General features: G+C 37.4%; 1 protein-coding gene across 1 annotated transcript; it reads right to left on the bottom strand.

Moving 5' to 3' along the window:
- Window positions 1–6,899: 6,899 nt before the first annotated feature.
- On the bottom strand, window positions 6,900–11,305 carry mat2al (methionine adenosyltransferase II, alpha-like). Its single transcript, XM_084935886.1, has 10 exons — window positions 11,174–11,305; window positions 10,895–10,990; window positions 9,876–9,953; window positions 9,389–9,511; window positions 9,177–9,289; window positions 8,276–8,419; window positions 7,948–8,166; window positions 7,672–7,854; window positions 7,418–7,551; window positions 6,900–7,338 (listed from the first exon to the last, which is right to left on the bottom strand). Exons 1-10 carry the CDS (start codon window positions 11,178–11,180, stop codon window positions 7,236–7,238), a joined length of 1,200 nt encoding a protein of 399 aa, XP_084792012.1. The 5' UTR covers window positions 11,181–11,305; the 3' UTR covers window positions 6,900–7,235.
- Between the last annotated feature and the right edge of the window lie 1,424 nt (window positions 11,306–12,729).

The following is a 12,729-nucleotide window of genomic DNA, read 5'->3' as shown; positions in this document are numbered from 1 at the left end:
TTTTCGATCCTCCTCTTTCAAGCTTTGTGCTGACACCAAAAAGTAAATGTAACAGTGAAACAGAATTTACCACCCAATAAAAGGCTCATTTATAATCACTTCACTAAAAATATTCTTACTGAACTGGACTGCTGCTGGCCACTGACAGGTAACATCACTCTGACTTAATCTCTAGAGCTCTGCTGTAATATAAACAAAAACTGAAGCTCAATTCGAGCAGAACAGGAAGCTAACAAAGTACACCTGCTCCTTGGTTTGCAACTAGTGATATACCAACAGACTTATAACTCAGAAAGCTTAATTAGCTAATAATCTCTAACAATCTGGCCTACATTACATTTTTGGTGCTATTTATATAATAAATATATATAACCAAGACTGGACTTATTTTCATTGTAACCTGCACTGTTTCCAGTGGACAAGTTGGGAAAAGATAATATTAGAAGACAATGTTATTTTTCAGGATGCTATATATTTAATTTTGGGATGATTGAGCACTCACCAATGTCAATTGGGATTTTTCCATACAACCACCTCTATGGTTGACAGACAATGTTTGGTAAAAGAGGAAATATCCATAAGTTCTCTGGGATCTTGTTGATACCAATCATTACAACCAAAGTATCCAGAACAGTATCTGTGAATGCACTACACATCAAAGCTTGACGCAGCAGAAGACTAAATCATCCATTTTTAAACTTAGAATTTACAAAACGGATTCAGTATGACTTGAGATGAGTGGCAAAGCTCATAAACTCAACAGGAAAATCTTTACAGGAGATAGGTGAAGAAGAAAGTGCAGGAAGAGCGGAGTGGGTGGTGACGAGCGTCAGGGGTGACTTGTGAGATAAGGATAGCAGCAAGTGTGAAAGGGAAGGTTTACAAGACGGTAGTCAGACCTGCTATGATGTATGGTTCAGAGATGGTGGCAGTGACAAAAAGACAGGAGGTGGAGCTGAAGATGCTAAGATTTTTGTTTGTACTAATCAGAATGAACATGATTAGAGAGGAGTGTATTAGTGGTACCGCTCAGTTCAAGCTGAAGAAGAAGGTGATAATATTGGCAGGGATGGCAAAAAGTACATTCTTCACTTACACAGAAATATAAATACTGTGTGAAAAATACTCAAGTACTTATTCAGTGAATCAATTTCCTATTCCCGACATTTTAGATGAATGACTTTGCCTCCCTAAACATACAAATGAGCACAGCTAGGTGTTAAAATTGAATTTGTCAGGTGGAATCCAAAGTTTAGCTGCAGTGGGTCAGCCAGGTAAAAAAAATCAATTAGAAATAACTCACAATCATTTCTATTTTGAGCTCCAGCAGCGTTTCTTTGTATGCAGGTCGTCATCAGCTGACATGTGCTGCTACCATTCTGAGATTTACTGCTCTTTTGTGGATTTAGCCAACTGAATTTAACAATCTATAAGCTGGCAATACATGAGCTATATCATGACTGCTTTCCAAACCCTAGTATAAAGCTAGTGCAAAGGTGGAATTCAGTGAGTGACTCTAACCAACATCATCAGCTTACATTCAAATTATATGTCTGCTACTCCTAATGTAAGCTAACATTGATTATGAATACCACATCTTCTCTGTACTAGACCAGCATAATGCAACCAAAGTGCAAAGTACAATGCAGTGCAAACCAACCTGTTTGGCCTGCACTAAACTGCCTAGTATATTCATGCAACCTATGAATAACACAGAGTTCAAATACTTCGATTTGTTTTGCAAAACATTTCACAATATGAAAAAAACCCTTCAGCAACACATCATCACCTTTTAAATCAATTAGGACATGTAAGCTTTAAATTCCTAGTTTATCAAATGTTACTGAAGGGTGTTTACCTTTAAAAATAATTTCCTCTTTTCTTCTCCTCTTCTGTCTTTCTTTATATTTAGAAACCTCGGATTCTTTTTTCTCCCTGGGAAACAACAGCAGCCATAACTTTAGCTAGCAGACATGATGTGTGACAAACTGCACACATTGTGTTTGTGTAGTGTGTTTGCCGAAATTTGCTGATCAATTAGACATTTTGCATTTGAAATTACCTTTCAACTTTAAAAATGTTACTCCCTGTATGCTTGCACTTCTTCTGTAGTGCTATTTAAGTGCTTCTCTGACTATTAGACATAAACTAGTATATATAAAAATACAATTATTTGCTAAGACCTTTACCTTAATAAGGTAAAAAAAAGGTTTTTTGGGGGGGGGGGGGGGGGGGGGGATATTTGTTGCTTTCAAATTACTCATCACCTGGCTTTGCAATAAATTTGCCACAATGTAAACTTTTAAACTTGGAAATACATTTATAATTAAACTTATATTTTCATTTTGTGAGCTTCTGTGGTGGTATTTGGATACTGGAACTCATGGCTTCCTGGCTTCTATAGAATCCTACTAGAGCCCTGTGTGGTCAATTAAGTAAATTCACACTTGTGGAAAAGCCTCTGGCGACTTGTCACAATGTGCAAAGACCAAGTAAAGTCAAGTATAACCAGACAGAGGGGTCTTTTTTAAAAAAAGATACAAAATCTGTGTGTCTGCTTAATGTGTGTGAGAGAGATGGATGGAGAAGTCTTCCCATCCTTTTGAAAATCCTATAAGAGACCAGCTGAGAAAGAAATCCAAGTCCTCCACCTCCAGCTCAGCTTAAACCGGTCCACATATGCCAACACACACAAACACACACACACACACACACACACACACACACACACACGCACGCACACACACACCATACATATGGATGGCCTCTATGAAAATATCCTACAGTCAATCAGGATCTGCAAATTTCATGAGCTGTAGCGGTCCTTCTCCTGAATATCTTAGCAGGTTGTCAAAACAATCAAAGAGCTCTGAGCTCTGAATCAGAAAATCAGCTATTCCAGACTGAAACCGTCTCGTCTCTTCTATCACCAAGCCAATCTGTTCTTATCTCACACCCTCACAGCTGCTGTCCTTATACTGTAACCTTGCTGTGTGCCCAGTCCGAAAAATCTCATTACACTTGAAATTTGAGGGGAAAATGTAGCACCATAGGATTACCTCTTATCATCTGCTACTTGGAGGGAAATCGAAAAAGAGGGGAAGAGAGAGAGAGAGAGTCTACAGCCATGCTAAGTTTTCTGCAAAACTCAAACTCAATATACCTCTGTGCTGAATGCAAATGTTAGTATTAGTGGGGCTGGAATTAAAAATTAATACTATTATGAACTCAGTAACGCAAAACCAAATGCTGAAAAGCATTTAACTTTTGTTATAACCACATACTACTAGAAGGGTGTGCTAAGCGAGACTCAGCTTATTCAAGGGGAAACTGCAAAGCTGAAAGATTAAGCCAAGGCAGAAGTACTGTGAAAAGCTGCAGTTACTCTGGGTGCCACTTGAGGCTGCTTCAAAAGTCAGTCAAACCCAGTAGAGCATCATATTAAAATGCAGTCTATAGTTCAAAAACGGAAGCTCAAAATCCTGTGCGGGATGCTATAACGGCGGTCCAGAGGTCCAGCTCCTGGTCATTATTGACCAATTTAAAGAACACAAAGTGACTATCTGGAGAAACCACCCAGGCCTCAAACCACTGCCTATGCAACAGAGACACAGATTTTGTTATTTAAAAAAAAATAATAATAATAATAGCAGGCCATCTTGTAGATGCTGAGCAATCATTGAGCATGAGCTTAAAGGAAATGGTAACTATGGCAACATGTATGTTCTTCATTGGAGGAAAATATCCAGAAAATTTAATAAAAATAAATAAATAATCAATTCTAATTCTGAGAAGATATCGAGAAACACTGAATGATTTTCTTAAGCTCTTCTGGGCCTGTTCCCAGAAAGACTTACTTTTCTGAATAATTATTTTCAAGGAAAAACAATCTGCAGATAGTAGCAGTGTTGAGTGACCTGGACCTGAGGCCAAGGAGAACTTAGCCTTCGGGGTTTTAAAAAATATTTTATATTTCAGTTTAGTTAGGGTTAGAAAATGACAACAGCTCAGGTTAAAAAAACAACAACAACAACCTTTTAACATAATTAATCATGTCTTACAGAACCTGTCTGATAGAAAGAATTTAAGGCAAACTTCTCCCATGTGCTGCCTGGAGTGGTGTAGCTCCTCTGTGACCAAATACTCATCTCCTCTTTCACCCCGAAAGAACCCATTAATATTCCAAATTAATGCAAATAACCTTAAATGATGAATAATTGCCCCCATATCAAAATTCAATTACTGTTAAACACTGACGAACTGCTGATTGAAAACTATGAATAATTTCTTTGACAGAGTAAGTCTCACACAAATGTGTCTCTCTTGTTAAGAAGGACGGAGTGGTAAAATGTGATAACGAAGGTGAGATTTCATAATAAAAGCACAGTGTAGGTCTTTCTTTTTAAAATACAGTATCTTCAGCTGTTGCAAAACGAAATGCGTTTGTTCCATTTCATTTGTTCATGCGTTTGAGAAATGCCTGGAAAATATGTGAAGTGTGTGGAAGCTGATTTATACAGAAAGCAGTCTGAAATTAAAACTTAAAGGATGTTCATAGAATCAGTGGCGTTAATAAGTGTTAACATGATCTTGATTAGAAATGTAAACTCTTTGTATACTCACTATATAAGGTATACTTGTTCAGCTCCTTGTTAATGCAAATATTAATGAACCAATCATATGAAAGCAACACATTTAGGTATGCAACCATGGTCAAGTTCTAATCAAACAGCAGAATGAGGAAGAATGGTGATTTAAGTGACTCTGAACACAGCATGGCTGATCCACTGGCACAATCTGCAGCAAATGAGTGATGCTATCATGTCAACATGGACCAACATCAGTTGGCCAGCTCTAAAAATAAAAAGCGTATTAGAGTAAAAGAGTATTAGCAAAATGTGCCAAATAAAGTGTCAGTAATATTCAGGTGCTGTGGATACAAATTAGATGTTATAACTATGAAATTTAATGAAAAATGCTATAAGGTGTTATAGGTGCATAAAGGCTAAAGTCGGTCGTTTTAACACCTCTGAAATATATCAAAGGGAAATCACAAAAATTCTTTTGCACACGTGAGTGTAACCTTTACCAATATAGTACTTCCACTATTAAGGTTTAGACTAAAAACCATTTACAGTATAATACAAAATACAATAAATGTTTTTTATATACTGAATAGGATTTTTGTTAGTGATTTAACAGAAATAAAATTATTTAAGCATATACCACTGAACTAAACTCAATAGTAAAAAATCTTGTGACAAAATAATACCACAAAAGCTAAATACAGTCATATTACCAATACCTGTTAGTTTAATGTTTCAACACAGCTAAAAACTGAGTGCAAAAGATTAATTATAAATTTTTAGTATAAAAGAAAAGTTAAACACTGTATTTAGAGTGTGTTATGCAAAATTCTCATGTTGCAATGAGGTAGAATCAGCTGTTTACACAATGCATAAAACCTGGCTTACTGCAACTGTTAGTGTTTTTATGTCCTTCTGTCTAACAAAAAACGACTAAATAAATAAATCCAATATATGTAAATCTAGATTTCAGCAAATTAATTTAGCTCCTTGATTATAAATATTGTATAATTTTGTATTGAAGATATAAAGATAAAGACGTCCTTTTCAGATAAATTGTTTTACAAGAGGACATATTTCTGTGATTTTTAAGCTAATATTTACAGAATATTAAGATTTATGTTCCTTTAAATATGATAGTCTAATTGTTTTAAAAGGTTTAATATAACGAGTTACCCAGTATCCTCCTGTTCTCTCCATTAGCATGGATGACACATTAGATAAACAAGGCTGTACTTGAGGACAGAGTGGCTGCTTCATGCCTCTGCACACCTCGCTGGACTGATTTCCTTTCACATACTTTTTGGCACAGTGATCATAAAAATGAAGAAAAGAAAAAAAAAACATAAGTTTCAGCTTTTACACTTCCCAACCATTAAATTCATCCAGTTTGCTGCAAACTGGCTGTTCTTTAGCTGCATGGTAAAATGTAGGGAGTTTTGCATGAACTTAAAAGTCAGAATCACTAAATGAATGTTTTTCTCTTTTCCCCACATTTCCAACTCACTCCCCCTCTGGACTGAAATCTGACAACATGGTGGTATTATTCATCTCTCTGTTCGCTGCACTTTCATGGAAACACCCGATGTAAGTGTTCACTCTGTGGGTGTATGTCATGTTTTTGCATCAACAAGAAGGATGTCCTCTGGGGGACATTACTCACAAAGCAGAGTGGCTACAAGGCCAAAGGGTCAGTCCAGCCCACACATGATGCAACAGCGCCATCTCCAGGCATGGCATCTGCAGAACATCACTATCAGTCCATTCGTGGAGTCATTTGGAATTTAGCAACGGGTATAATAAACAAGGTATCCTTGCCAGTGTACTGTTTGTTCTCACCATGCATCTCAAAATGATTGTTTGACTGTTCATAACCAGGACAGCGCGGCAGTTGGTACTGTGGACTAAGTAAGAAGTAAGAAGGTCCTGGTTTGACTCCAGGAGCCAGCTGGGGCCTTCCTGTGTAGAGTTTGCATGTTCACCCTCTTCCCTGCATGTTTTTTCGAGCTTCCTCTTACAGTCCAAAGACGTGCACATAGGTGTTAATGGGACTGTGAATGGCTGTCTCCCTATGTCGGGGATAAGTTCACCCGGAGTTGGGTAAGTGGAAAAAGTAGATGGATGTTCATGTCCACTTGGTAGAGCCAAAGCAACATTTTTTTAGAGTGAATATGCAGACTGGTTAGTATCTGTATATATTTGTGGGTGGTTACATGATACAGATCATACTTTATTGGTCACTCCATCTTTAAGTGCATTGTGAAGAAGTATTTCAAATTAGTGTATTAGTGTTACATGATATTATAATAAAAGTCAGTTTTTATTGCAGCCTTTTAATCAATAAATGTATAGTACAGATATAGATTCAGAATTTTGACAGTGTGTATAAAAGTGACAGTTATCTTCAGATGTTTTACAGTAACCATCATACAACAATACATCAATATGTTTCTTTTTTTCTAATTAAAAAAATAGTAATTAATCTTTGTTATAAAAGGTGGTGGCCACTGCTTTTGCAGTTTGAAGCCAGAAATGAGGAGACACTTAAACAGAGAGAAGACATTTAAACAGGTGAATTTAGACATTATTGATTATGTGACACTAAGCGGACTTTACTAGGACACAACTAGAAAACACTCAACACTAAACTCAAAACACCAGAGTCTTCGGCTTTTCCCAAGGGAACTCCTTCCTGCCAAAATGACCGTAGCAGGCAGTGGCCTGGTAAATTGGCCTCTTCAATCCCAGCTCTCTGTAAAAGCGAAGTGCTACACTGTTAATAAAAGAATCTCTTATCTTTATCAGATGCAACTAGGACAAACTGCACATACTTCACAATCACTCCAGGCCTCAGATCAAAGTTCTTCTGTACGATCTGCAGCAGCTCGTCTTCGTCTCTGTTAGATGTGCCGTAGTGAAACACTGAGATGGAGAGTGGATGGCTCACACCAATAGCATAGGAGATCTTAAGAGCATGGCAGAGTGGACACCAATCATCACATGTTAGACACAAAAACAGTGACGCGAATAAACAGTGAAATACTTTCTTTACACGTTGATCCCCTTAATGCCATTCGATTGTCACCTGAACAAGAGCTCTCCTGCACAGTCCAGCCTTGACAAGTGACTTGGCTACCCAACGTGCTGCATAAGCTCCAGACCGATCTACTTTGGAATAGTCCTTTCCAGAGAAAGCCCCTCCTCCGTGCCCACCCCATCCTCCGTAGGTGTCCACTATGATTTTACGTCCTGTGAGTCCCGCATCTCCCTGTTGATGTATAAAAAATGTCAAAGGCATATCATTCATGCCCTCACATTGGATGAAAATCACAATTTCCTCCAAGCTTTAGTCATTCCTAACCTGTGGACCCCCAATAAGGAATTTCCCACTCGGCAGCAGATGGTAGATGGTGTTATCATCCAGGTACTTGGCAGGAATGACAGCCTTCACCACCTTCTCCATTAGGTTACATCTGATCTCCTCCAGGGTGATGTCAGGACTGTGCTGTACTGAGATCACCACAGTGTGGACACGCAGGGGCTCCATGGCTCCCATGTTGTCTCGATACTCCACGGTGACCTACAGAAGAGAAACCAAAAAGCGGAGAGGGTATAGTTTCATCCATAATATTACAGGAAAAACACAAAAAAGATGAAGTGTGCAAGATTTTCCTTGTGAAAAAGCTTACCTGTGATTTGGAGTCTGGCTGTATCCAAGGACACTCTCCATTCCGCGACAGCTCCTTCATCCTGTAGTTTAGCTTATGAGCCAGAAGCAGGGTCAACGGCATGCACTCCTCAGTCTCATCCGTGGCATAGCCAAACATCAAGCCCTTAAGGGTGAAAGGACAGTTACATAAAAGTTTGTATTCAAATCTTTAATTGCAAATATTTACAAATTATGTCTCTGAAAAATATGAAGTGTTTTGCAAATAAGTTGTTGCTTGGTTTGCCACTTGAATATCTCAACAAATAAGCTTACACAGTCATTCCAAGTAAATGAAACCCTGTAGTGAAGGTAATGCCTTGACCCCCTTTTTATTTAGTGCTAAAAATCAAGTTTTTCAAACAGTCCTTCGGTGAATACACCATTTAAAAATTCTAAAGGGAGGCGAGGGAGTAGCGCCAATCATCAGTTTATTCACGATTTCTGAAAAACTGGAAATTCCGTGTGGTTACATGATACACACACACACACACACACACACACACACACACACATTAATCTCTTATGAATATTATAGCAAAAAAATGTAAATAATAATTTACTTGGGAAGAAATAGTTCTACTTCATTAAAGAGATCAGAAACAGTAAGAGTTACACAAAAATATGTATGAAAGTTGTGACGTCATTTCTTATGGGTAGTTTTCAGTATTTGAATGTCAAAAGAGTTACAATCAGAATTATGACTTTTTTTCAATATTTTCATCTTTAAATTACAAAATTGTTGATTTATGAATTTCCTAGGCCTTTGCTGCTGAACCAAAAACATTAAAAAAGGATTAACGTGTTTATTATTCGCCTCCTAATCCTAGCCCCAACTCCAAAATACTTAATCAAACATGGTGGCTGAAAATCAAATACTGAACCTGGTCCCCTGCACCGATATCCTCCTGATCCCTGCCTTCGAACACACAGTCTGAGATCTCCGCACACTGCGGCTCCAGAGCCACTAGTACATTGCAGGTCTTGTAGTCAAAGCCTGCACATCACAGTTGAAAAAATATCAGCAACACTCTTTGACTCTGACTTTCTGTAAAACCACGTAATCAAAAGAATACCAATTTCATCCATAGTTTACCTTTTGAGGAGTCATCATAGCCAATCTTCTTAACGGTGTTTCGCACGACTGTCTGGAGGTCTACCGTGGCTTTGGATGTTACTTCTCCAACTAGTAAAATCATGCCAGTCTTTGCCACACATTCTGTAAAAATTGAAACGAATACTGTGAGCGAGTCTCAGGAAGAGAGGAAGAAGATGGTTTGTTATCTGAAACTGCATTTATTTCGTCATCCAAGAGGCACCCAGAAGAAAAATGCTGACCTGAACTTTGATCTAAAAGGCAAACACTGTTTAATTATTAGTTACCAAATTAGCCTACCTTTGCAGCTACATTCAAAACGAATTGAACTTTATTCACTCTAAAGATCTGTTAGTACTATTACACATCACGATCCATGCTCCAACTGCTTATCTCATCGTTCACATAACAATAGCAGATGATTTGGAATTTCTGTGTTGAATTCCTGACGGAAATCTTACTAAATCTAATAAAACTGGAAACTTACCACAGGCCACTTTAGAGTCAGGGTCTTGACTTAGGTACGCATCAAGCACAGCATCACTAATCTGATCACACATTTTATCTGTGAACACAAAATCAGTATGTAAAAAATTCTAATTGGGCAACAATAAAGTAAAGTGAAATAAAATAAATACATTCTGCAGATTTGTATTCAATTTGAATCCTGATATGTTGTAGAAGGATAATAATATGTAAAATATGATAACAATGTTTATTTTTACTAAGCGATGTATTAAAGAAGTGTGGGTCAAAATTCCTCCACAATGATGAAAAATTAAGTCATAGATTATTTCAAGTCACTGCTAATAAAGGCGATTCTACAAGCTACTTAGTTTGCATCATAATTGTATACTTAATCATACCAAGAAAACCACTTATCATATTTTCTAAAATGCTGAACTTTTCCAATAAATAATTTTTTTTCTCCTCCCACCTTTTGAGATTATCATGCTTTCTTTTCTTTTTTTTTCAAAGATGTTTAAAGTATGTTTAGTATTGAAGCTTCAATCTTGTTTAAATATTAAAACTATTTTAAATAAATTTTTATGTCACATTTTTGGCAATTTGCATATTTAATTTCAATTTTGGTTTAAATTATATTTCACGCTCTAGTGTTAGTTATAAAAAAACATCTTAATTATTTAAGGTTCTCATTTTATTTATATTTTTAAAAAAAATTGAATTTAGGATATAAAATTTAATTATTCTGCCGCAAAAATAAATTTTTGAATATTTTAACATTCATATTCTCATTTAACGGAAATAACCGAAGTGTTAATTGATCATCATTATTTGCCCCCAATATCAGTTTTGAGTAAAATGATCTTCCATACACTTGTGTAGTTTGCTAACATCACGGCTGTGGTAAGTGAGTTACAAGGACAGACAATGTATGTGTGCATGTCCAAACATGTCCAAGTGTCTCTGATACATCCATGTGTGAATGTCCAGCTGGACATTGTTCGTTACACTGTGAGACATGAGTACAGCACATTAGCCTACCGGAGTGTCCTTCTCCAACAGACTCGGACGTGAACAGGAAAGTCTTCCCGCTGCGGGTTCCGCTACCTTGGTTCATCTTCTGCTCGTCGACAGTCGCTGCAGAAAAGTTGAATTCAGCGGGTCAAAATGAAGCAAAGGGCAATCGTACCGATGTAGGTTTGCTTTATAAAGTGAAAGCTGCCTGTGATGTTCGCCGACGCCGATTATATAAAGCAATGATTAACTCTGAAGGTTGAAGATAATTGTGATTTAGAAACTCCAGAAAGCAACTGATAAAACCTTTCATCAGTAGTCGTGCAGGAAAACATGATACATCAGCACACCGTAGAAGTAATTTCCGTTTCAGGATCTGCAAACAGCTGTAATGGCTGAAGAAGGAATGTTTACAAGCTCGGGCAGCCTCAAGATGGCACTGTTGGGACGCATTTTCTTTTTTAGATTGAACTTGTCACTCCCACTCCATGTATCTCACAGCTTTGGGCTAACAAATGAAGACTTTTCTAGAAAACACATTCCCAGCTTCTAAAATTATTTGGAATATATTTAGACTGAGCCACTTAACAGGGCAGGGGCGGATCTACAGGTGCCCACCAGCTGAACCCCCCCCCCTTACACTTTTATGTCCTTAAAAGTTACTTTTAAAAACTAACTGTTTTAACTTACCTACCTAAAAATCGGGTTTGTTTTCTTAGAAGAGATTCTATTAGAATAAATCGTTTTAAAGTATTTTTGTGGATATTTTGTTGACTCCATTTGCATAAAGGGGATTTTTACTACTTCACTGAAGAGACATGTGCGACACTGCCCAGACCTCTTTGCCCCCAATGTAAAGTTTTCTAGAGCCACGTTTTCTAGATTAATTGTTCATTATGTAATAATAAAACTACAGACAAAACGCTGGTTCCATAAAAGCATGCGCTCCAAAGAGAAATACACGGAGGCAATTTACTCAAATCTCTTACTGTGTGTAACTCAACTAATTATGAATACTTGCTTGCATTGTGATTGTAGCTGGATAAGCCTATTAAGACCATGGATACAACGTTTTTAATGCTTCATATTAAAGAAAAGAAACATAATGTTTAGTGATGCAAAGACTTGTAATATTAGTTTCTTCTGTGATTTAGCTGTTCAGTATTCACTCCTTTAGCTCCTCTCCGGTGTTCTCCATCTGTCCACCAGATGCCATCAGACTTTGCTCCTCACCCAGTCACCTGATTCACTTATCTGCACTAACCCATGATCTGTAGCCACACCCATTCACACACCTGCTTCCCTTTACCCCTCAGTTTGCAGTCCTACGCATTACTTCATCTGGCAAGTAAGCAGCCTGTCCTCTCCCTTTCAGTCTAAGGCTACCTTTTTTTGTACCAGTGACTTCAAGCAAGCCAGTATTGATGCACACTTAAAGATTTGTCTTTATTATTTCCACTTCAGTAATCCACAGCTACTGTTAGTATTTGGCAAGCATTCTCCCTCTCAATGATCAGTTCCCACAACTCACACCCAGATCCTCTTTATTAGAGAAGTACATCCTGAGCTCAGTAAATAGAATTAATGGTTGAATGGCTTCAGTATTTATGTGTTATTAATGCTTTATTTTTCTTTGACTGCTACACAATCTTCAGTTATTCCTTGTCCTTTCAGCAGAAAAATGACACACAAATGAACACACATGCACACAAACACTACTGTGTTGCACTGTGGGGGAAGAAAGCTGAAACAGCAAAAAAAAAAAAAAAACTGTAAATGAAGCACAATTTGCTGTGAAAACAAGACATACAAAACCTACACACATAACATATCCAGGCCCCGCAGGCTAACCCACTGTGTTA

This window comes from Perissodus microlepis, chromosome 7 (genome assembly GCF_051167445.1).
Source record: "Perissodus microlepis isolate ML-2025 ecotype Zambia chromosome 7, ASM5116744v1, whole genome shotgun sequence".
Taxonomy (NCBI): domain Eukaryota; kingdom Metazoa; phylum Chordata; class Actinopteri; order Cichliformes; family Cichlidae; genus Perissodus; species Perissodus microlepis.
The sequence above is the reverse complement of the archived record's forward strand: the minus strand, read 5'-3'. Positions and strand labels throughout refer to the sequence as shown.

What these genes read in the sequence shown, in the direction of transcription:
- mat2al (XM_084935886.1), bottom strand. An exon ending in AGCCAGACTCCAAATCACAG is followed by an intron (nt 8,167 to 8,275) that starts GTAAGCTTTTTC and finishes TCTCTTCTGTAG; the next exon opens with GTCACCGTGGAGTATCGAGA. An exon ending in AGGCCTGGAGTGATTGTGAA is followed by an intron (nt 7,339 to 7,417) that starts GTATGTGCAGTT and finishes TCGCTTTTACAG; the next exon opens with AGAGCTGGGATTGAAGAGGC.